At 31.3% G+C, this 24,909-nt stretch overlaps 1 protein-coding gene across 2 annotated transcripts in view; it reads right to left on the bottom strand.

Moving 5' to 3' along the window:
• The window catches only part of LOC107439155 (polypeptide N-acetylgalactosaminyltransferase 13), a 316,714-nt gene that overhangs the window by 16,623 nt on the left and 275,182 nt on the right, over positions 1-24,909 (bottom strand). For both annotated transcript variants that reach the window (XM_021148903.3, XM_071181345.1), the window contains 4 exons: positions 23,888-23,943; positions 20,037-20,188; positions 16,652-16,822; positions 5,945-6,062 (listed from right to left, as the gene is read on the bottom strand). In XM_021148903.3, the coding sequence (XP_021004562.1) occupies positions 5,945-6,062; positions 16,652-16,822; positions 20,037-20,188; positions 23,888-23,943 (497 nt within the window). The remainder of the gene's footprint in view (positions 1-5,944; positions 6,063-16,651; positions 16,823-20,036; positions 20,189-23,887; positions 23,944-24,909) is intronic.

Below are 24,909 nucleotides of genomic sequence, written 5' to 3'. Positions count from 1 at the left end.
TGATCAAATGACTCCAGTGGAAAGAGAAAAGGTGAGAAGACAACAAAGAAAGAGATCCAGAGAAAGTGTTGCAAAATCAAGATTCAACAAAAAGGAAAGGTCATTTAAATCACAACAATACCCATATAAATCACCTTGTTCATTGGGAAAAGCAGTTGCCCGTGCCAAACGGGCATTACCAAAGTCCCCACGTAAAAAGCAGGCAGTAGTGAAACAGCTTATGAAAAATATTGTCCCGAGTCAAGAACGCAATGTTGTAATACAGAATTATATTGGAAAAAATCCTATGAGCAGTGAAACTCTTCAGATAGTTAAAAACTTTTATATAAGAGATGATATCAGTCGACAAGCTCCAGGAATGAAAAATGTAGTAACAGTAAGAAATAGTGATGGTAAAATAAAAGAACAAATTCGGCATTTGTACAATTCTGTTTTGGAGACATTCTCTTTATTCTGTAATGATCATCCCGATATTAAGATTGGCAAGAGTAAGTTTGCTGCATTACGTCCAAAGCCAGGGATGAGAGTAGTCAGAAAGTAAAAAAGAGGAAATCCAAGAATATATATATAAACAAAAATTTGACAAACAAAGTGCGATTTTTGAACTTGTAAACCGTGTGATTATAAATCCCGATGATTAATTTTAAAGTTGTATGAATATATGAATCACATGCATGATTTTAAATTGAGAGAATATGAATCATGATATGAGGCTTTTAAATAACGTGAATATGAAACTATATCGAATTTAAAAAATGCGAAAATACAAATCATGATGCTTAGTTTTTAGATCACGTAAATACGAATCACAAGGCATAACTTTTAAATCGTGTGAATACGAATCCCAGTGTCTAATGTTTAAAGCACGTATAAATACGAAAATCGATGTTTGATATTACAACCGCAAAAACGAGTCACGACATAGGATTTTAAGCTCGCGTGAATACGAATCGCTACATAGGGTTTTAAAAGCGCGTAAATACAAATCGCGATATTGGATTTTGAAATCTCGTAAATAAGAATCATAATGTATGATATTTAAATAGCGTAAATAAGAATCGTAATGAGCAACTTTTAAATCAGGTAAATACGATAATCGATTATTGATATTAAAACCGCGTGAATCAGAATCGAGATATTTTCAGAGTCTGGACTTGGGACTTCTAAAAGGCTTGTTTGTATTGTTTTTATTTAGACACAATAAATAAAAATTTACAAATTTTCAAAAAAAAAAAAAAAAAAGCGGGATATTTATTTAAAAAAAAAAACGAAACTTTTAGAGAATCGAAGTTTTTGATAAAATGGCTGAAAGTCTTGAGAGACAAAAGCGAAAAAAAGATGAAATCAGCTAAAATGTGGAAAATCACATCCCTGCATAAAGGCCAACTAGTGTTATCCCAAGGAAATTATTTTTAGAGAAATTTCTGAGGGAGGATAAAGGACTTCAATACTTTTGCTTCGCGGAAAGTTAAATTCCTCATAAAATATTTTAACTTGTGCAAAAAAAAAAAAAAAATTCCGCGGAAAGTAGCGGGAAAAATGGAAAAATCCGAGAATCCGCGAAAGAATCACACCCCTGAATACTTTTACTACCACTTGATATTTTTTTAAAATAAAAAATCACCTTCCAGGAGTCCCTATAATGATCAACGACGTGAAAAATAAATAAAAGAAAAGCGAAAAAGTTGTATAGCTTCTTTTGTCGATACTGCCGAGAAAAACAATGCTTGCAAAAACCATCATTTCCAACAACAACGTGGGGGGCAATCTGAGGACAAAATTATAGATAACAGTGCAAATATTTCTGCTGGAATGCTGTGACATGTAGCAGAAAGCTATGATTTTTAGTTTTTTTTCCAGCCAGAACCTTTTCAGGAACTTTCAAACAAGTTTTGAAATTTGGCTGGAATAACATCGCACAAATATATTCTTCCCTATTTTTCGAAATAATCGGTTATTTTCGAGTCATCCATCTGTTATGCTTTATGGAAGTGGTTAGCATGTAATGTGAGAAACTAAATTTTGGATGAATTTTTTCTAACTTGTTTTTAAAAACTAAGGATATTATAAAGGCGATACTTATAAATGAAAAAAATATTTTTTTAAATTTTAATTTCGTTACTTAAGTTAACATTTTTTAAAGTAATGCTTCAAAACAGGAATTTTTATTTACATTTCTGGCACGTAATCTTAATTAAATTATACTCAGTTCTTTTGCAAATTTTTAGTTCAAATTTGTCAAATGCATTAAACTAGCTTACATATAAAGCGTTATCACAATGCGCTGTTTTTTTAAAAATTTTTTTATAAAGGCAGGACATAATTTTCAAATTTCGATTCAAATTTTCAAATTCAAATTTGGAGAAATAAAATACTTCCGAGTTACCAACTTTCTCATTTTTGAAAGAAGGACATGTTTCTGAGTTACCAATTTTCTCATTTTTGAGCAATGGACATGTTTCTGAGTTACCATTTTTCTCATTTTTGAAAGAAGGACATGTTTCTGAGCTACAAATTTTCTCATTTTTGAACCATGGACATTTTTCTGAGTTACCAATTTTCTCATTTTTGAAAGAAGGACATGTTTCTGAGTTACCCATTCCCTCATTTTTGAGGGTGTTTTATGCCTAAACGGTCAAACCAACAGGATCCGGCAAATCGAATATATATTTCAGAATCCAAAATATATAAATCTAATCAGAAAAATATCCACCTCTAAACACCTGTTATTTACTTCAAGATAAGTTTCCTGGAATTTAAGATTGTTACGAACTTTGTATAAATTGTATCAGTGAGTATCTGAACAATCCCAAAGAAGAAGTCCCAAAAGCAGCGACAATGTTGAAGAGAGACGCTGTTTTAGAAAATAACTTTGAAGATATCGGCTTCAAGAAAAGATACCGTAAGAAATCATATGAATAATTCAACAAACTTATCAACAGGTGGTGATGAAGCCGATGCAGGTCAGAAGGAGTAATCAAGAGAAGGTAGATCTAGATCTCAGAGAAAAGAGCTTTCCAAATGCAATGATGAGTCGAGGCGAAGGAGAGAATTGTTGAATAATGCAATACCACCAAGGACAGGATCTGATAACGGGAATAAAGTGGCAGTATTCATATTGATTGGGCTGGCTGGGATCATTCTGTTATCTTGTGCATTATTTGCATGTCCCAAGTGATTCACAAAAGAAAGAAGGCTGGAACTGCTTATAACGATGCCAGTTGACATTGAATCCAACTTTAAATTTGAAGGAACCAAACAATGGCATACGTCATAGATTGCCGGGGAAAAACCTTCTAATTGGGAAACAAAAGGGAAAAAAACCACCAGAAAAATATCAAAACAGTATAGAAATAAAAACGTGCAATTAAGAATCATTGAACATTCCATTAAAGTAGAGCTAGGATTCTATAAATGCAGTGAAACATTCCACATCGGAAATGCAGAAGGAAAATAAATATTTAAGATTGGCGCTAGATGTTGCAAATGGAATGGTAATTTTAGATATTTTCTATTTCTTTTTTTTTTAAAAATCAAATTGTTCTAACATTGAAAATCAGTTAAAAAGCTAGAAAAAATTAGATTAAGTACAAAAAATGCATTAGTCAGTGAGTGTTTCCTTAGTACCGATTGCTGAAAGTCATTGGATAAACGAAATATGAATACGTCATCTAAACTAAACCACCGACTTACTAAGACCAAGGCAATGTACTTACAGAACTGTAGTGATACCTCGTTAGGGTTTTAAAATATTACCATAATTGCATGTTGCATATAACGGTTAATTCTTGAACTAATTTTAAAACGTCAATTTATTTCATTGTACTCCCGGTACATTGTTTTACACACCTTCTTAATTTCAAGTGTATAAGTCTTATAGTTTTTGTGTAACAAAACAAAATGTAACGCACAATATAACTGCTATTACTATAATACAGTAATTAGCATGAAATGATAGTAATTTGGTTAAATAAAAATATCCGTTCCAATGCTAACCATATTTCCGGGTATTGGTTGCTAGGTAGTTCTCAATCTTTGCGCTTACCCAATTTAGTAAACACTATAATGAATCAAACTGTATATTCTGATCCTAAAAATCGTTTAAAGCAGATGGCAGTGTTTGGTTCAAACGTTTTTCATCTTTTCCATATTTTAAGAGTTAAAACGCTTTCACAAAATTAATTTAAAAAAAAAACAGTTAAAAGTATACTTATAGAACTTTTACTCTTATTTTAGAAATATTGATACTCAAAACATTGTTTTCAGAGTTTACAAGCAAAATGTTTTGAGTATGATTCAACCATAATTCACAAAAATAAATTTCAATACTACGAACCATCTTTGGCCCTATACTCGATAACGACAACTGGAGGAAAAGATATAATTTTGAAATATATAGGATCTTTGATGGCGATGATATCATTAAATCTATTAAATTAAGTAGAATGAGATGGGCCGGGCATGTAATGAGAATGAGCCCAGAACGAACAGCATTGAGAGTCTTTAATGCAACCCCCTCCAATAAAAGGCCAAGAGGAAGGCCCAAAAAGAGATGGAAGGACTGTGTAGATGAGGATTTTGCCATCCTAAAAGTAAAGAACTGGAAAACTATTGCTGGGAGAAGGGCAGAATGGGAAAAGCTTCTGAGGAAGGCCCAGGCTCACAAAGGGCTGTCGTGCCAATGCTGATGATGACTAAATAAATTGTCGAACCTGGAGAGCCAAGGCTGCACTAGATTGTAACCGTTTAAATATTGGCTTGCACGCAACCTCAATTAAATCTGACGCAACATTTCAACTGTAGAGGTACCAGAGGATGCGAATTATTTTGGAAAACGAAGGATGAACTTAACTGTTGTATATAAGATTGTCGTATATAAGACTATCTCAATATACAAGAATAAACAATCACAAAACAGTGTTTTTTTCTTCTTCTGGTAAGTAACGCCCTCTATGTACTCAACAATCGAAGCTGTCTGCTACGCTTAAGTCCATAATTCTGTCCTGTTAAACAATTTATGGAATTAGAAACATGTTGGTTTTTTGATTTAGACATATTCTTTTAAAATATTTAAACAATTTATCAGGTCCAACATTTTTTTTATGCAAAATATTTTTTGAATTTTAATTAAAGGCAAATTAATAAAATGTTTCTTCAACTGTCTCCTATTTTTAATGTTAATAAAATCGTCTTTTTGTATTTGCAAAAAATAATTTTGATCACTTAATTTACGCGATAAGACTTTATAATAAAGTTTTGACATTTGTATTTTAAAATATTTGAAAAATCCAAAATTTGTCTTCCATAAAACGTTTTTTAAGCTAGAACAATTCGATGAGTGTAGCTGGATATCTTCAACCGTTGTTTAGATAGAAGACTTCTTAATTTAGAGGAAAAACAGTGCTTGTGTAATCCTGGAATTTAAGATCCTGGAAAAGCCTGATGCGTTAAAGTTTAAGTTACTGATCTAGTTCAGCATTGGAAAAGAACAATGAAAAACTGACATTTTGAAAAAGTGCAGAATTTAGAGTTTAAAAATATGTTGAGGTCAACTGGACGTCTAATTAATTTCTGTTTACCGGGTCATTACCCTTTTTAATTAGAAAATATTAATTAGACACTGTTTTTAATTAGAGGTGTTTCATAAAAAGTTTTCTGCTGTAGATGACAAGTTCTTTAAAATGTCACATACAACCATTTCCTACTAAGCAATAGTTAACCTGTTAAAATAAGAAATAATTTTCTTTTTGACGTTGATGTCATATGAGATTACGTTCTTTCCAGAATTTGTCAGAGATGTTCTTTCTGCGACAAGCTTACAAATGAGGCAAAGGATATGACACCTCATCCATATATTCTGATATAACATCCTTATTGCTTCCAGAAAAGTCAGTAAGAAAAATATGAGTTCTGACGATGAAAAAAAGGAAAGGAAAGGTCTTACCCTGAAGGACAATTCCAGATTCTCCCCTCCCCATATGTCCATCCCCTCATCGTACTTCCCGATCTTTTCGAAATAATCCTTATCGATTGAAAAAAGTCCACCAGCCATCGTTGGAGTCCTGGAAAAGAAATAAACGTGAAAGTGACAACGAAGCAAAAAATCTAAAAATAACACTCGCTAATTCTGAAGGTGAATCAATTTTTTTGATGGAAATACAGCTTAGTGTCTAGCTATAGACGCTGTAAAGAAGAAAAAGGAAAATATTTATTCGATTTCAAAAGATTTTTTTATTAAAAAAAACATTTCATTGAATGATTATTTTTTTTATTAATTAATTAATTAGCTTCTATAACTGTAGAACATAGCGAATGAACACAGTGTTCAGAAACATCCAAAAACTGTTTAAAAAACCCATCTTTATTAGAAACCATTTTATTTAACTCCTTGCACTATGCTGAAATTCGGAACAAGTTGTGCCCCACTTATGCACCAGAATGTTCGCGAAAAGAGCCGAAGGCAAGAGAGACAGACAGAGGATAAGAGATTAGGAGACAAGATATAAAATACCTATTCATATAAAAAAAGATAAGAGCCCAAACAGACGTTCTTGTTTAGCCCAAGATTAAGACCACGAGTACGGCTCGTGATATTCATGTTTGGCCCGAAATGTCGATTACGAGCCAGACTCTTGGTATTCACGTTTGACATGAAATTAAACAACGAGCCTGACTCATGATATTCAAGTTTGGCCTAAAAATTTCATCACAAGTCAGAGTCGTGAAAATAGTGCAAGGGGTTAAAGATTTCAAACAATCTAGTGTTTCTTTAAAATGTAGATTTCAGAGAGTTTTCGAAACTTGTTCATCCACAAATTTTACAGTTTATATCAGGGCTCGGAAAACCACCCGTCCTCGGCGGTCAAAAATTCTCCGCGGACAACGAATTTCTCGAATCCGACGTCCGCGTGGACGGCCATTTTCCCGCTAATGTTCGTGATACATTTTCAATTTTTATTATCTTACAAGAGTCTAGCTCCTCAATTCTAAAATGACCCTCTAATCTAGAAATACAGCAACATACTGCGTATGGTGGAATTGATGTTTTCTCTGTCTCGGAGTACTGCAGCGGTGAAAAGGGGTTTTTCAGTAATGAAGCGTTAAACGCAATTATGAACATCTACCTAAATGGGAAACCCCTTTCAGATTTCCGTGCAGAAACCTCTGTAAATCATTGGCTTGATTTTGGAACTGGCAAACGTCATATTTGATTAATTTAAAAAACGCATCGGATAAATTGACATTCCAGATAACTTGACCTTTATCATTTAAATTATTTCATAAAAGAAATACTCGGTTACTATTAGTAATCTAGTATTTCTTTTATTACTGTATAATGTAATCCTAGTATTTGTAATCCTAGTAACTACCAATTCATTGTGCAATTTAAATGAAATAAAATTTTGCAATAAATAAGAGAAAATTATATTTTTATTTAATTTTTAGAAGCTACGGGTTAGTTTCAAAGGAGGACGGGTAAAATTTCTGAGTTTTTTCGAGCCCTGGTTTATAGGAATGCCATGTTTGAGCAATGTTCTTTAAAGTGGAGCCAAATTTATAAGTTAAGGTATTTTCTCAATGTTGCTACAACTTCAATTTTAAACAGTCAGTCGCATCTAGATAATACCAAGTCTAAGATAGTCACTTATTGATCTCAGACATTCTATTGCTATTGTATTTGTGTTTTTATTTGTTTAATAAACTGATCAAGAGGGAACTACAGCGGAACTCGTTTGTAACGAAAACGCAGGGACCGAGATTATTCATTCGTTAAATCGAGATATTTGTTGAGCTAGAATGGGTCAAAATTATCAAAAATAAAATGCTACAAAGTGCCGTGTGAAAATAAAAAATTAACCACAGGGATTAACTTTTGATCTAATGTTCGAAAATTGATTTTGATTAATAAGTCGTATTTTTGAGATTCAATTTATCAGCAATTATTCGACCGATTTCGCTCAAATTTTGAATTTCGCCACGTAAAATTACATTCTTTAAAATTATGTGAAAAATTGTATCTATCAATAACTGAATCTAACAATTCAAAATTCTTTTGACTAATATTAAATAAAATAAAAAAATGATAAATATTTACTGAAAGTTACTTTTTCCATGGAATTATCTTTGGATAAACAAATTTTATAACTGTGTGCAAAATTTTTCAATTCGCCTAAAAAGTTAACGAGATATGGCCAAATAGGCAAAAATAAACTTTGAGGGGTCCAAAGCTTTGAACCGCTCTCCTGATCAAATAATTGGGATCCTATTTTAGGGTCCAAAGACCCGAATTTGTCGAAAAAAAGGTTTATTTATCAGAGAAAGTACGTTTTTATGTCCGATTTCGTAACTTAAAACATCATCTGCACTATTTTGTTAGCATATTTAAGGTCACTCTCTCCAATTGTTAAGATTGGGTTCTAGAACATGAAGTTCTAGATCAAAAGTTATTTAGGGTGGTCCGTTTATTTATTTTTTTCCACACTGTACACAAAAAGGAACTAGAAAATATTAAAAAGTAGTTTATTTATTTATGTTTTATTTACTCTAAGACAGCATTTGAGGTTTTTTTTTGCGATTGAACCCAGACTATTTTTTCCATTGTTTGGGATAAAACACGTATGGCACAAAAAAATATCACTAATACGTATAAATTCCAGAAAAGTTTGTAATTTTGGGTAAACTCCGTGTCTTAGAATGTGGATGTGAGTGATATAATTATTTCGTTCAAATTCTGTGTTTTTAATTCAGCTAGTTTGGGACATGCTCACAAGCACATGAGCAACATTATGCAGATCATCTATTCAATGGATCTTGTAGCAATGTCTTCTGTTAGTTTTTGCAATTGTTTGATTTATGACACAATCATAGAGGATTACATTGTTCTCCTTATTGTTTAGCCCTTCCAAAAAGAAATAAATTTCCCCAAATAAATAATTTTTTCCTGACAGTTTTAATTAATTTTTAAGAAGTTCAGGAAAAATTTCTTGATGAAAACGAGTTATGCTCGCAGTAACAAGGTCTTATCTACACTGAGTAAAAAGTATGGTCAAAACTACCAGACAGTGGTAAAACTTATTGTTTAAAATTTATTGTGTTTCTGGCTCTATGGGAACACCAAAAAGTTCGGCAATTTTTACCGAAGCGCTTTGGTAATGATTTTCATAAAATTAACAATAAAATATAATTTTATAATATACGATAAAATTTGGTAAATGAGGTAAAGTTCGGTAATTTTATAATGATATCTTAGAGCATGGTATAAAAACCATTAATGTGGTTAAATTTAAGTTTTGTATTTTTCATTAAATGTCTGGAAATAGGAACTATAATTTTGAAAACCAGTATTTCCTGAATACCGTTATATTATGAACGGCTTACATTTTGGCTTAATTAAAAAAATTTTTTTTACCAGAAAAATTCTGGTAACATTACTGTACTGTGCAGTTGACACAGTACGGATCAGATTATCAGATTTCTTTCTCTGTGCAGACTTTTTAACATTGAATCAAACATTAAATTAAAAAATTTCTCGTTAAACCCGGAATCTCGTTATATCAGGGATCGTAGTAAGCGAGTTCGACTTAACTGCATCTGTTTTCATAAAGTGTACGTGTTAGAATGTAAACTAAATTATTAATGTATAATACATAAGTTTTTTTCAGAATGATTTAACAATTTGCATGATTAATGAATTATGCCATTGCGTGACAACAAACTGCATGAATAACTTTAAAAAGTGGCGAAAAAAAATCTAGGCTGTAAAATAAGTTTGGTTAAAGTTTATGAACTGTCTCAAAAATGTGAAGACTTAATACACAGACCTGTTTTGCTTTTCTCTAAACTTGATTTCATACATCAAATCATGTTTATCTACTCTTCTCTTCTTTAAAAGAAATACAAAAATTTCAGGTACGTTTTTTATTTTTAGTTCCGAAACCTCTTTTTTAAAACTGGCTATTTACATTTCTTTAATAACTGTCACGTCACCGAATTTCAACAGTATGTTTACCAGACATTAATTTTAAAAAGCACAAAAAGATTAAATATTTTAATTTTTACTTTATGTATAATATCGAAATTTTTAAACGAAGCATACCGTTTATTGCTCAAATTTTTATTATCTTCAAATGTGAACGAACATATTAAAGCGAAAATGTCTGAAGTGTCTAAGCTATAAACGACAAAGAGACGCATTTATCACCTTGTGGTTTTAGCACAGTTTTAACTTTTAATATTTTGGATTTTAGAAAAAATATGAAACATATGTAATATTACGAAGCTAAATATTGATTCAATAAATATCTTCTGACTATCACAGCTTTCCTAAACAAATGAAAAAAAGGGAGAATAAAAAAATTTTTTTTTGGTAGTAGTAGTAGTGAAAAGGTGGAGTGATCATCTAGATTTTTTTTTAAATATTCCTCAGTTATTAAATATACCGTATCTCGATTTCCAGGATTTTGTATCTATATTTTAATTAATGCCGTGGTGATTAAAGTAAAATGCAAACAAATTTAGAAAAATAAAAAATAAATATTAAAGCAAAAAAGAAAAAAAATCTGCTAAACACTGGAAAATGTTTTCCATAAAAATCATAAGAGATATCAGCTATGAATGATCAAAATGCGTAATCTAAAATAAAGCAAGCGATATCAACTATGAATTATCAGAATGTTTTATCTAAAATAGCGTAAGAAATACCTAGCTATAACTAATCAAAATGCGTAATCTAAAATAGTGTAAGGTAAGAGATATCAACTATGAATAATTAGAATATGTAATTTAAAATTGGGCAAGCGATATCAGCTATGAATAATCAGAAAGCGTTATTTAAAATAGGGCAAGCGATATCAGCTATGAATAATCAGAATGCGTTATCTAAAATAGCATAAGAAATATCAGCTATAAATAATCAAAATGCGTAATTTAAAAGAGCGTAACAGATATCAGCTATAAATAATCAGAATCCGTAATTTAAAAGAGCGTAACAGATATCAGCTATAAATAATCAGAATCCGTAATCTAAAATAAATAGGAATAATAAAATTTGTACCTAACTTTATAATTTTGCTCTTTTACCCTTATAAGTAACAATGCGAGGAATTTAACTGACTTCTATAGTTTCAATTTAAATTTGGTCAAAAGTTTAGAAATCTGCAATTCCAAACTGAGTAAAAAAAGCTAAAAAAGTTTTTACCATAAAAATGCTTTAGCAAGAGAATTAAGCTAAGAATAGAAATACATTTGAATTCGTTATTTACTGTAACTCCAAGGATTTGTTTCAATACTCAAGAACGAAAATATACGTTTATGATGGTTCTAAAGGACTTCCTTGGAGGGAAACAATTTGTCTAAAAGAGAAATTCAATGCGTATCTTTAATAGTTAAATAATGAGGATTAGATGAACATTGTTTACTGAGCTGCTCGATTTTTACTTAACTCGCAATGTCGATGTATCGCAAATATTGAATCGGAGAATTGGACTGCTTTCAATTAAGTTGGGAATCTGCAAAATTGAAAAGCGAAAGAAGGAATACTACCATCTTCGAAATGCAACTAAGCCATTTAAATTCAGACTTATAAATGTTTACAAACAAAGTCTTTATGTTAAAAGAAGTTTGTAAATAAAATGTAGATTTCACTTAGGGTTATTGATTTGTTAAATAATTCAACATTAACTCAGTATTTGAAATTGCCTTGTTGTTTCGATTACACTGAGTTGGTAAAATTAAATACGATTCAGTAAGCTCTTTTACAGGAAGATGATTGAAATTTAAGTGTGTAACCATGATTTACAAGAAGTCCCTAAAATAATCTACGATATGAAAAATAAATTAAAGAAAACGAAAGCAGATTAAAAAAATTGTTTGTTATATTCTGCTCAGGAAACAAGCTTCCATTTCTTTAAATTTCAAAACCAGTTACCACATTTCTCAACAGATGCCGCTGAATGCACCACGTTGTTGCAGAGAATGGTGGTTAGTTTGAAAACATTGATTTATAGTTTTTACACTTAAGCAGCGTTATATTTTGAACTTTTTTTTCTTAACCAATTTTGAAACTAGACGAGAATAAATCCTTTAATTGCCCGAGCGAATTGCAGCAAAATATCTTTTTGTTTAAACAGTCGAGCATCTTTGGGAAAGGTAACAGAATGTAGTAAAAAAAGTCGAATTGGTTTGATTGTAGAAAATATTAGCACTACTCTTTTTACTTTTGTTTTAAAACGTTTAGCCCATTAGTACTCAAATTTTAATATTACGATAAAGTAAAAAATGGGCTTATGAAAAAAAAAGTTGTAGCACATTAGTACATATCATATGTTTAAATTGTTTGAATATTTCAATCAGTTACCCACAACTTTAGTTTTGAAAAGGCACTATTTTTAGAATTCAGCGTCAGATGTAAATGTATATTTTGGCAACACCATATTTGGCATATATACATTTTGGCAACATACATTTGGCATATATATATATTTTGGCAACACCATTGTTAGTGTTAGTTCATTTGTCTTAGTAATAAATTAAGTAGTGTTAAAAAATTAGTTATATGGTAAGTATTTATTTAGATGAACTTTATTTTCTGGTTATCTTCAATGATGATTTACGATGTGCTGAAACGATGTGATGTATTTATGTAGATTAATTTCGTATTTTTATAAATTAAAAAAAAGTAGTTATGAAATAATTAGATTTAATTTTTTATCCTTTTTAAAATGACTGTAAAAATTTTAAACATAGACGTTGCTATGGTGCCGCATACTGTCATACCAATTAGTGGTGACGGATCTAGGCTTTTTTGAGCAATTATTTGATACTTAAATTATGGCTCGAGAGGTGCGTGAGGAAGTAGTATAGCACACAGTAGAGCATTGGGACTTGTTTTCTATCTTATCTCATGACAGAGAGGGGAATTATTTTAATACTTCCTTTGCCTACTATGCGGAAATGTCCCTAACTCAACACGGTGATTAACACGGTGATCAACACGGTGACTCAACACGGTGTAAATCAACTTACGGTGATTTGTGTGATTTAATGGCTATCGGGCAGATTTTAAATTATAACTAAAATTCAATACATAAAGGACTTTGACAATATCGAATATATATTGAAAATAGTTAAAATAGAAATAAAAGTAATTCTGTGCGGGCTATAGCTATACGGTGAAAAAATTGGTTTAAAATATTGTTTAAATCTATTTGAAGCATTAGTAATGGAGAAGGGGTTAACACGTTGAATGCCATGGGGGTCACCGGCGACCGGCACTGAGTTTGTTCGTAGAGCCGCGGGTGTCACCGGCGAAGCCAAGGCTATTAGAAATTTTTAACAGTGCGTTCGTAATTCGAGTAAATTTTTAATTTTTTTAAAATATTATTATCGTTAGTAAAATGGTTTGAAGAAATTAATGCAATATAGAACACACAAAAATAGTTTTATTTATATACACAGAGATGCCAACTTGCTCCGGACAGCGAATAAATATTTTCAAGTGGTAGTTTATTAATTGTGATTCTTAGTTTAATAAATTCAATTTAGTAGATTTTTATCAGCCACTATTTCTAAACAATTCGTAGGCTTATATAATTCATCACTTTTTTCAGATCTGTCCTGCTAAACCTTTTAAAAAACTAGCAAAATCTGTAATATTTGCAAATTTAGTTTGTAGTTATTTACCGTTTGGCAAGGCGGGCAAGCCATGTAAAATTAGCGTGGCATTCAACGTGTTAAAAAATTCGAATATTTAAATACAGTTAGGATAAGAATTTGGCTTGATTACCATTAAAGTTTATATGCTATACAAAATAATTTTGAAAAGTGGTCGCCAAAGGCAGCTAATATTTATATAATATGGAAAGGAAAACAACCGTTAAATTCATAAAACATTGCAATTTTTTTCTTTCATGCAAAAAAAAAAAGATAAAAAAAAAACAAGAAGGAAATAGGTTAATTTAAACTAAATTAACCCCTTTTAAGTTAAATACTTTCAATCATTAAAAACAAAGTAGTGGTTTATAAATTATTTTACGTAGCGTCAAATTCAGACAACAACAACAACAAACAAAAAATTAATTTTCAGCTAAAACAAATAAATAACGAAAAAAGTACTCAGCGAGACAATAAGTTTCGTCGAGCGAAAAATGAGTATGACATGAAAAATACCTGAATAGAATTTTTAAAAAAGGGACGATGACGGTTAATTTTTATTTCTTCAGCACAGAGGCTAAAAATAGCAAATCCTATCTATTCTAAACGACGTGAAAAGAAGTGAAGGCGTAAGGGTTAATAAAACGGCACAAGCAAAATACTTTTTATTTTGTTATTCTTATTTTTTATTTTTACACTTTACACCATTCTGAAGTGGAAAATGACTTAATTATATGTTTTTCCTCTCCACACGGATGATCTTATTGCTCACAAACTTTGCGCGATACTTTTCGCATGATAATTTTAAGTAAATAAAAATGAGAAGTACAAATAATTACTCCGTATAATAGTTTTAAAAATTGTAATTTTTATTTTTTTTTCTCTCCATCTTTCTATTTTAGAGAAGATGGTATTAAGAACATGTCAAAGAACACCAGGCGTGAAATTAGTTTTGACGCAAATGGAGTTATTTTCGTAAGCGTGATAAGAAAAATAATGAAGAATTTGAGAAATAGTGAAGCTTGAACGATACTCCAATGGGGGATGCGTTCTGCTGTTTCATCAGGAGCACAAATTATAGTGCAAAAGAAAAACACGAAATTATAATTCCTTTCCAGACAAGAACGTCAATTTTTTAGTAAGAGACGAAAAATAGTGAATAAATATAATGAAAAATAAATTTGGGAAGTTTGTAGCATCAGCACCCCAAAGGAGACGCATTTTCTCTTTTAATCAAGGGTGTAAATAACAATTATTATTTATTTTTTTAGATTAAATATTAAAAATAGAAGATGTTATTACCAAAAGTTAATGATGAAAATATGAAAAATATAAGAAATAGAGAAGATGCAAGAATAAGTTATTTTCTTATGGGATAAACCAGTCTTAAATTTAAGGTCTTATTTGTAATGATATTTACAATAAATATTGGACGTAGTGGACACAGAGGTTAAAGAATCAGAATCTGGGCAGGAGGTCCCGGGTTCAATCCTTGACTCCGCTAAAACCCACCTAGAGCATGCGATATACGTGCTCGTAAAATCACAGGAATAGAAAGTCCCGTGGTCGGTCGTTGAGCAGTACTCATGGGAACAAGGATCTGGTGAAAATTTCCTTCCCATTCAGATCTATGGATCTGGTGAAAATTTCCTTCCCATTCAGATCTATGTCTTCATGAATGAGTGGTGGTGCCATCTATCTTTGAAGTTTTGAGCTACGATGTACTTTCACCCTTGCAGCGCTCTCTTGTCAAATTAAAGACGCACCTTCCTGACTTAATTCGAAAAAGGCAAATGGCTGGCGAGTTTGGATTCTCCAATGGTCATTATAAGAAACAATGATGATAATAATCAAAGTAACTTCGTGTTAAAATGATTAGTAGGGACAACTAGAGTCCCTACAAAACAATTTAAAACTCCTTCCCATGAGGTGAACCGGTTCGAATCCCAGAGAAGCTTGGTCGATACGAATTCCGCACCTGGTTCGACTACAGTGCTGCAGATAATTTATAGTCTATCAATGCAAAGAACTCCTCTCGTCACTAAGTTTAAGACCGTCTGATGCTATGGAAACAAAATAGCGCATTTCAAGAAAGGGAGCTTCGCAGTAGATCCATCCTTTCGCCGACCTGATCTATAACCTGTCTTAAATAATGACCCAACAACCTTTCATTAAATAGTTAAATCTCGTTCGTAACTATAGTCTCTGTAAAGTATATATATATATATATATATATATTATATAATCGTAACTATAATGCTCCAGACAAATGGTGAAGGGAGTTCTTAACTTAGACTTAACGCTACTTTTGTGTAGTTTGGCGTGACTCTTCGGTTGATAAAAAAAAAAACAAAAAAAAAACGAAACTTTAAGAAGTGTGGTAATCTTTCAGACAAATTCGAAGCAACTTGTCTCTTTTCTAACAACGTTACAGAGAATTTAGGGGCAACCAATGAACTTTTATTTCCAATGAGCTGCATTATCGGTCTTGCCGATGAGCAGACCTAGTGCGTTCTCCAGAGGTGATATCCACTCTTTCAGGACCACCACAATGGGTGAGATAACGTTGGTCATGTTAATTTGGACGTCTAGTTTCTGCCACACTAGATGGTAGCACCGAGACTCTATTTGGATGCTAAAGTGCACAAGGAATTTAATTTTGCCGGAAATGCCAAGAGCCAATAAGGCACTCCAGGGATCTTTTACATGCCGCATAATCATACGACATGGCGGCTGAGGATTTTCTGCATCCCGAAAATCCGGTGTCTGGGACGGGGATCGAACCTGCAGACTTGGGCTCAGAAGGCCGACGACAAACCAACTGCGCCACTACAATGAATTAGAACCAATGAACTAGATACCTTCAAATTAAGGGGTTAAATATTTATCTCAATTATACATTTTAATCAGAATGCAATCAATTTCATAGATAGATTGGTGTACACTCAGTTAAACAACAACTCTAGCACATCGAAATGTTAAATAAAATAGACTTTCTTACCTAACGGGAAGTGTCCTGTCACCATTCCGACGGTCCACTTCTCGTTGAGGTACCCTGTACCACCGGAAGTTCATTTTCCAGTTGAAACCACCCCAAGTCATATCGGATGCTGGAACATATTCAAAACTCGTATCGCTGATGACGTCGATGATTGGGCAGACGACACGTGTCCTTAATGGAGAAAGGAATCAAGTAGTAATATTTAATGAACAAATGACTCAATAAATCAAAATAGATGTTAGGTTTCGTAGCACGCTACTCATACTTAAAAATAGTAACAAAAACTATTTCCACACTAGCTCATCTAGATATCCTGGAATCTTGTTTTATTCATATGAATGCTGATTCCCTTGTTAACGGCATTAGTGTCTCACGACCTCTTCATAGTGCGTGGAAATGAATTTTACCATGATTTGTTCCTATCTGATTTGTTCCTTCGTGTTCTGTTTTTCATTTTTTTTTCTCTCGGCTAATGTTTTTATTATTTTAGTTTTGTTTCTAACCTTTATTTTTCCATTTTTCGTTGAAAACTTTACGTTTTTTTTTAATATTCAAATGACTTTTGTTTCTTCTCATTCTCATCTGGCAAGTCTTAAAAATGAGCTCTTGTTTTTGAGAGCTTGAAACATGACGATCGTTATTTCCAATTTGTGTATTATTGAAGCGAATGAAGTTTTTAATCAATTAATATCTTATCACTTCAGTTTCTTTTTATTATTTAACCAAAAATGAGTTTTTTTTGTAACGTAAATAACTTATCAACACGAAAATATATTAAAACGTCTTATAATCGTTATTATAAATTAATTTCAGAATAATAGGGATGTGTATTTCATACGCAAATTCCAAGAATGATCTTTGTATATATTTTTTTATTAAAACAAACTTTAAAATAGATGGTAAAATTTTACTAATTTAATTAAGTGCGATAAAGACAATTTCATCAGATCTTCACAAATTTTGAGAATAATTTTTATAGGAATGTTACCCAATGGATTAAATGGATGGATAATTTTCAATCAACTGTTGTAATTTCCAGGCAATCTTTAGAAATGTTTGATTTAATTTCCAAGAAATAATTGAGAAATATCGAGAGAGAAAGTGAGAGTGTTTTATAAAGCAAATTTTAATTCACTGGATTAAAATATTATAATGAAATATATTAACGGTTTGTTGATTTTATTATTATTTTACTGCATCTCAATTTATAATTAAATAAACTGATTTATAATGAGATAAAAATTATTGAGCTAAAACTTCGCCATTTTAATAAACAGAAAAAATATTGGTACGTAGACGCTTTTTAATTTTCGAACGTTAACTGTGTAAGAAAAAGATATAAAGATTGGTAAATTTGCTTCGCATGAAGAACGTTGACTCCTTTGTATTTTCTTTTTGTTTTGTTTCGTAAAAATAAAAATATAATCATAGAGAGGGTTAAATTACACCAGTCTTGTTAAACAATTAAAAATTAAATTAAAATATAAAAGTTGAAATAGTATTTAATTTTTGGTTAGTAAAATTTTAGAAGCACATTTTTGTTTCTTAATTTCGTGCTTCTAAAGTTCGTTGTTGTTTCCAATGCCACTTGCCAATACTAGCAAGCTTGCTTGGTGAAACCAAGTGAAATTAAAGCAGAGGTTTCTTGTTTTTCAGTGAGGTAATCTATGGTCAAGAATACTGCGTCACAGTTCTGTTTATAGGGCGGACCCATTCATACGTACACAGATCGTAAATTTGATCTGAACTAGAGAATGATCAATCTCCAATTCAGTACCCCCAGAGGTGTGATTTGTTATGGGAAATTTGTAACCCGACAGATTTAGCGTGTACCAGTCACCATTTACTATATGGGGTCTAAAATTTATTCTAGAGAGTTATCTTCTTAATAAAGCGCTCATTTACCCTAAAGCTATCGCTGATGACCGTGGATTTTCTACAAATATTATTGTAACCATAATACCATATAAAATAAAATTAATCTCGCATTCCAACAAACCCTCGAGTGCGAAAATTAATTTGTTCTTTCTTACTGTCCGAAAATCAATATCTGAATAGCTAAGATTTTTTCTATATTTGTCTTTAAATAGCTTTCTTCTCTGTAAACTAACTAAATTTCCTCAACCTTTAAGATCCTATTGCTGGGGGTATTTATCAAATTTATTATCAGTGTGTCTTGATAGGGCAATCTAAACGCACACTTAAACTTCGATTTAACATTAAGGATATGTCCAAAATCAACTTAACACGGAAGATATGTCCAAAATCAAAACATTAACCGCTCTTTTATTACAAAGTTGGAACTCTTACCACAGGTTTCACTGCTGAAATCATTCAGATTCAACACTAGTATTCATCTACCGAATTTGATTTTTGGGAATCACTCCTTATTTTGAAAAATTTCAATTATTTCGTTTATGATCTTTTATGTTATCCAACCCTTTCCCAATGTATGGTATGTATTCTAATTTCATCTTTTGGCCCCCTGGGTTTCCCGTCAAATTCCCCTCACACCTGTTTCTTATTACCCTTCTTTTTATTATTTAGTTCAAACTACCTTTATCTTGTTCGGTTAATCTACTACACTCCTGTTTATCTCTTTCATTTTCTACTGTCATTTAATGTTTAGACACCGAGGAAAGTTCTTGTCGGGAGAACCGAAACTGTAGCAAAGTTGACTGTAGTTCGTTCGATTCTGTACTTAATTCTCGTTTTTCACTTCAGCCACAATTATTATATCGAAACTTAAGTTATTCTAAAATTACTTCTCACGAGATTTTTGGAACAAATCTTAAAATTTTTTTTTATTTGAAAGAAATTAAATGTAAAAGTAATGAACAACAATTACATAAAGAGAATGTTTAGAACTTTCATTTTCAACTTGTTATTTTTGGATGCGTTTACAAAAAAATCAACAAATCATTAAAGCTAACTTTTTTTCGGCTCCCACGTTTTGAATTTTCGAAAAACCAGTCACCCAATACTTTGAAAAGTGAGATTGAGAGAACTTTCAAAGAAAATTGAGCCGCATTGAAAATTTTGACAAAAAATGCGAATGTTACAACAAATTTGCCTCATTACCAGATCATATTCGTACATCAAAGTTTCATATATCGTATACTCCATGAATCGATAAATAAATTCAGAGTTATTAATTAGAAACCCCAAGTTTTCCAAAATTACTTCTTGCGTGAGTTTTCGGACCAGTCTGAAGGATATCAAAAATAAATTTCTTTTCAAGATTTTTAAGGTAGGAAGAAAACTATCGTTAAAAACTTTTAGAAATGATAAATCGACATCAACTACATAAATTCTATTTTTAACTTGTTATTTTTGAACGAGTTTTACAAAAAGAAAAAAAACTTTTAACACCATTAAAACTAACCTGTCTTCCGCGATTCGATCGAGGAGGGGTTCTAACCATCCAATTGTGCACTCGCAATGAGCGTCTAAGAAAGTGATCACTTGACCTTTCGCCTTTGCAGCTCCTATTAGACGAGCTCGAATTAATCCAGATCGTTTACCAGTTCGCAGCACCTAAAACACACATAAAAGCTACATCTCAACAATAAAACAGTTAGAACACACAAAAAAGGTACATATCAACAATAAAACAATTTAAAACACACACAAAAAGTTACATTTCAACAATAAAACAGTTTAAAACAGACACAAAAGCTACATCTCAATAGTAAAACAGTTTATTTGCAAAGATTTCTTTAGAAATTGAGCCGTAAGTTTTCTTTAATATTCTTAAAACGAGAAACCAATCAAATTTCGCCTCAAGTTAATAAATTAAGAATTTTAAAAATACATTTGAAAAAAATCCTTTTTCTTTCTTTGAAAAGTTTTCGAAATGTTAAAATATATTTTTTATAAAATTTTGTATAATTATTTAAATTTTTTTTAAATGTTAGTGGAAACATTTTATATATGACACTTAATTTTGTTAGAACATTTGCCAGAAATTTTCCAATTGCGATGCATAAGTATTCTGTATAGTAGTTGTGTCTTATGGATAGCTAAGTATATTTATTCATTTTGCACAGTTTCATTAATTTTTTGGTAGGATATTGGTAACGCCAGTAGGATATTGGTAATAAAACACTAAAATATGCTTCAGCAAATTTAAATGCACAAAACCGTAGGATTTACGCAACAATCAATAAAATATTGCTACCCATTTGAATATTTATTTAAATAGAATTCATCATTCAGAAAACAATTCATGTAATCAGTAAAAAAGGGAAGTGTAAATTATTTTTTATTAAGAAATCGTAAGTACGTGGTATTTTTTCGATATAAAATTTCCGTAATCATCATTATTGTGAGATTTTATATTTTGAAACAATCCAAACACTGCCCTTGTAAATGAGTGGTAGTGTATGTTTACGTTGGACTTAAATTAATATTTTCTTCTATTAGCAGCTTTTGCTAAGTATTCAGCCCTTATGAATTTTGATTAGAATGTCTTGCTTTCACTTTTAAAAATGCTAATAACTAAATGATTGTACATTTAATTTTACAATTTCAAATCATAATTAAATCTGTATGTCTATTTTTTTTTGCAATTTCAACGATAATAATTAAATGATTGTGCACAGATTTTTTCCAATTAGATGTTAATAATTAAGTGATTGAACTAAACTTTAAAATGCTAATAATTAAATGATTATGAGTCTACCTTTTGCAATTTCAATGTTAATTAATGATTGCGTGTCTATATTTTAATATGTTAAAGTTTGTGCGTCTACTTTTTACAATTTTGAAAAATCACTTGATTTTTTAAAAATGGCACTAAGCGCTAATTTGTTAAAAGTGCACTTGTAATTTGCTTACATTTTAATTTGTAATTGGATCTTTGATAGGGTCAATGATATAAACTAAGAAAATCTTCTAGCTAAATAGTATTCTTTCAATAATAGATATGATTCATAAGGAAAGGCTGTTTTGAAATTTAAAAAAAAAATTAGATTTTTTTTATGAATTTTTAGTAAATATTAGTTAGCAAATAGGTAAGAACCTAAGTTGAAATCGAAAATGAGGTGACAAAGTCATGCGATAGCAATATTCAAATATTCAGATGGTAATAGTATTGCGTAGAAGACGTATATATGGGTGGTGCTCTGGCAGGACTTTTGTCTATGTTGAAGATATCCAATCGAGAATATTTCTGATGTAATTATGACAGCAAGAGGAGAATTAACAGACTTTGAACATGGAATGGTAGTTGGAGCTAGACACATGGAACATTTCATTTCGGAAATCGTGAGGATATTCAGCATGCCTAGATCTACTTCCCACCTTGGACAACGCAGTAGTCCACCACCTGAGCTTGATTACCGAGATTGACGATTTGTGAGTAGAATTGACAATGTTAACAGAAAAGTAACATATTGCATGAAATAATCGCAAGCATCAATACGGGAAGTAAAATGGACGTGTCCGTTAAGACAGTGGGACGAAATTTGATATAATGATTAGTCTGTAATGGGATATGGAAGCAGAAGACAGACTCTAGTGCCTTTTCTAACAGCACATGACGTCCAGCGCCTCTTCTGGGCTTGTGACCATATTGGTTGAACCCTGTAAAACTGTAGCTTGGTCAGACGAGTCATGATTTTAGTTGATCAGATCCGATGGGAGAGGTCGAGTGTGGCACAGACCCATGAAGCCATGGAACCAAGTTGTCAACAAGGCGCTGCAATATGGTGGTGGCTCCATAATGAGGTGGACTACTTTTTCATGGCATGGACTGGATCTTATGGTCCATTTGCATCGATCGTTGACTGGAAATGGCTATGGTCAGCTACTTGGGTGCTACTTGCAGTCAATCATTACAGTCATAAACATTATTCAAACAACGATGCTATTTTTATGGATGTCAATGGGCAGTTTCAAGAGGCCTTTATTGTTCGCGACTGGTTTAAAGAGCATTCTGGACAATTCCAGCAAATGATTTGGCCATTATGAATACCATCAGATATTTATGGGATATAATCGAGAGGTCAGTTTGTGCATAAAATCCTACACCCGCAACACTTTCGCATATATGGAGGCTGCATGGCTGAATATTTCTGCAAAGACTTCCAACTACCTATTGAATACATGCCATGCCGATTTTCGGCTCTTTGTGGAGCAAGAGAAGGTCTGACTTTTGTCCCCTCAGTGTATATTACAGAGATATTTAAAAAGTTTTAATAAAGAATATCAATTCATCGTGTATTTTTTAAAAAACAAAGAATTCCAAATTTAAAAGTAAAATATCGCATTTAAAATTAAAATTCTGAATCACGGAGTACAAAATACTTTGAAAAAAGCAAGTTCGCATTAATTTTTATACTAATTCAAAACAAAAAATTTAAAAATAATTAAATAGACATCAAAGTTTCTCTTAGTTTTAAGGAATTTAATATCAAACAAATGTCTGTCTGATAAAATCTTAGATAAACAGATAGCATTAAATGTCCAATAACTCATTTCATTGCTTTGGAAATTAAATTCAATTAAAGAAAAATCGAAGAAAATTCAGTTAACTCTATCTGTCAGCAGTTTTTATTACTTTTTAGTAATACTGATGAGATTCAAACAGGATTTAATTAGTTTTTCCAATTTTAGTATTTTTTGTAATAGGGATTATGATGAAAATATTCAATTTCAATTAGAATTTGGAATGAAATAAAAACATAAAATGTATATACATTAAAATAACTTTCTTAAACTTTTATTTAAACAAATATAAAATTTAATTAATAACCTTATAGTTCATTATATCAAAAGAAAAAAAAAAATCAAAAAATAATTTTAATATCAAATTAAGAAAAAAGAAGAAGAAATTTCTAAAGTTTTTTTTCTTCTTCTCAAAATCTAAGATAAATTACCGGCGATGTAAAAAGGGTTTTAGGAAAAGCAAGGTTCGAAATTCTTTCATTAAAAAGCTGAATATTGCTTGCTTATGGGATTCTTAAAATAGAATTTATGATGAAAGTTATCGATTGTTGAAAACAGCTTCTAAATTCGTTAGAAACAGCTAAAAAATTGCTACTGTTACACAACTAATGATTTCTGGAGGTTATTTTTTTCTAGCTTTCGTATAAGTAAGTCTGCTTTTAAACGAAAAAGTTCGCTCTTGAGCGGGAAATATTTCAAGGAAAAATAGTTTTCCCCAGGCAATTAGAATAGGTTTGTGTTATTCAAAAACCTTATAGGTGATTGCGACGGCAAAATCTGACTCACTTTCACTGAAACAGGCAATTTAGATATGTATTCCTCCAGCGGTTGCTGCAAGTAATCTAAAAAAAAGAGAAAGAATATACAGCTTGTTAAAGTACTTGTAAATAATAGCAAGAAATATTTCAATATCTTAAATTCATCAGTTCTCTAAATGAAGAGCTTAGAGGAAGAAGGAACCAAGTGATATTCTGGGGAAAAATAATGCCAAATAATAGATTCCAAACTTTTGGTCAGCTGCATGTATAGTTTGACTACAGAAAGAACTTCTCTCGCCATTAAGTCTCAGAGGTCGTCTGCTGCGATGGAGACAAGAAACAGCAAATTCCAAAGGGGAGAGCTTCTCTTTCCCCACATTCCATTTTTCCTTCTGACTCGATCCAAAACCTGTCTTAAATATTGACCTAACACCCCAACTCGAAATAGTTAAGCATCATAACCATAATTACTGTCCCTGTACCAGACGAATCACTAGGGGAGTTCTTTCCAGAGGCAAAATGTACAGAAAGCTCTTTTTCAACAAAATTCGTCAATCCAGTTTGTAGTGGAAAAAAGTATTTATCGATATATTCTTGCGAATATGTTTAAAAAAAATGTCACTTAGAACTTTCTTCCATTAAAGCTCTACAACTGAAAACACATAAATTTATCATTTTTTTTTTTATCATCAAAGCACTAACAATGTTCAAAGCAATATAGATATGTATTTCCAAGAGTGATTGCTAAAAATAATCAGTCAAAAAATATGTATTATAGCTAATGAGACCCTTATAAATTACTAAAAAATAATTTGCAAAAAAATAATTTGCACCTCAAGCTATTCTATTTTGATCACAGACTTCATTCTAAATTTAATTTATTACTTAAAACACAAATATTTCAAGTTTAATAGTTTAGTGGCACTAAAATTACAGTTAAGTCATAAAAAACTAATTTAGATACGTATTTCTAAAGAGATTGTCGCAAATAATTTGGAGAAAAAAAAGAAGGTAGCAAGAAATATTTGGCATTTTTCCATAGCTTTGCTT

This window comes from Parasteatoda tepidariorum, chromosome 5 (assembly GCF_043381705.1).
Source record: "Parasteatoda tepidariorum isolate YZ-2023 chromosome 5, CAS_Ptep_4.0, whole genome shotgun sequence".
Taxonomy (NCBI): Eukaryota; Metazoa; Arthropoda; class Arachnida; order Araneae; family Theridiidae; genus Parasteatoda; species Parasteatoda tepidariorum.
The sequence above is the reverse complement of the archived record's forward strand: the minus strand, read 5'-3'. Positions and strand labels throughout refer to the sequence as shown.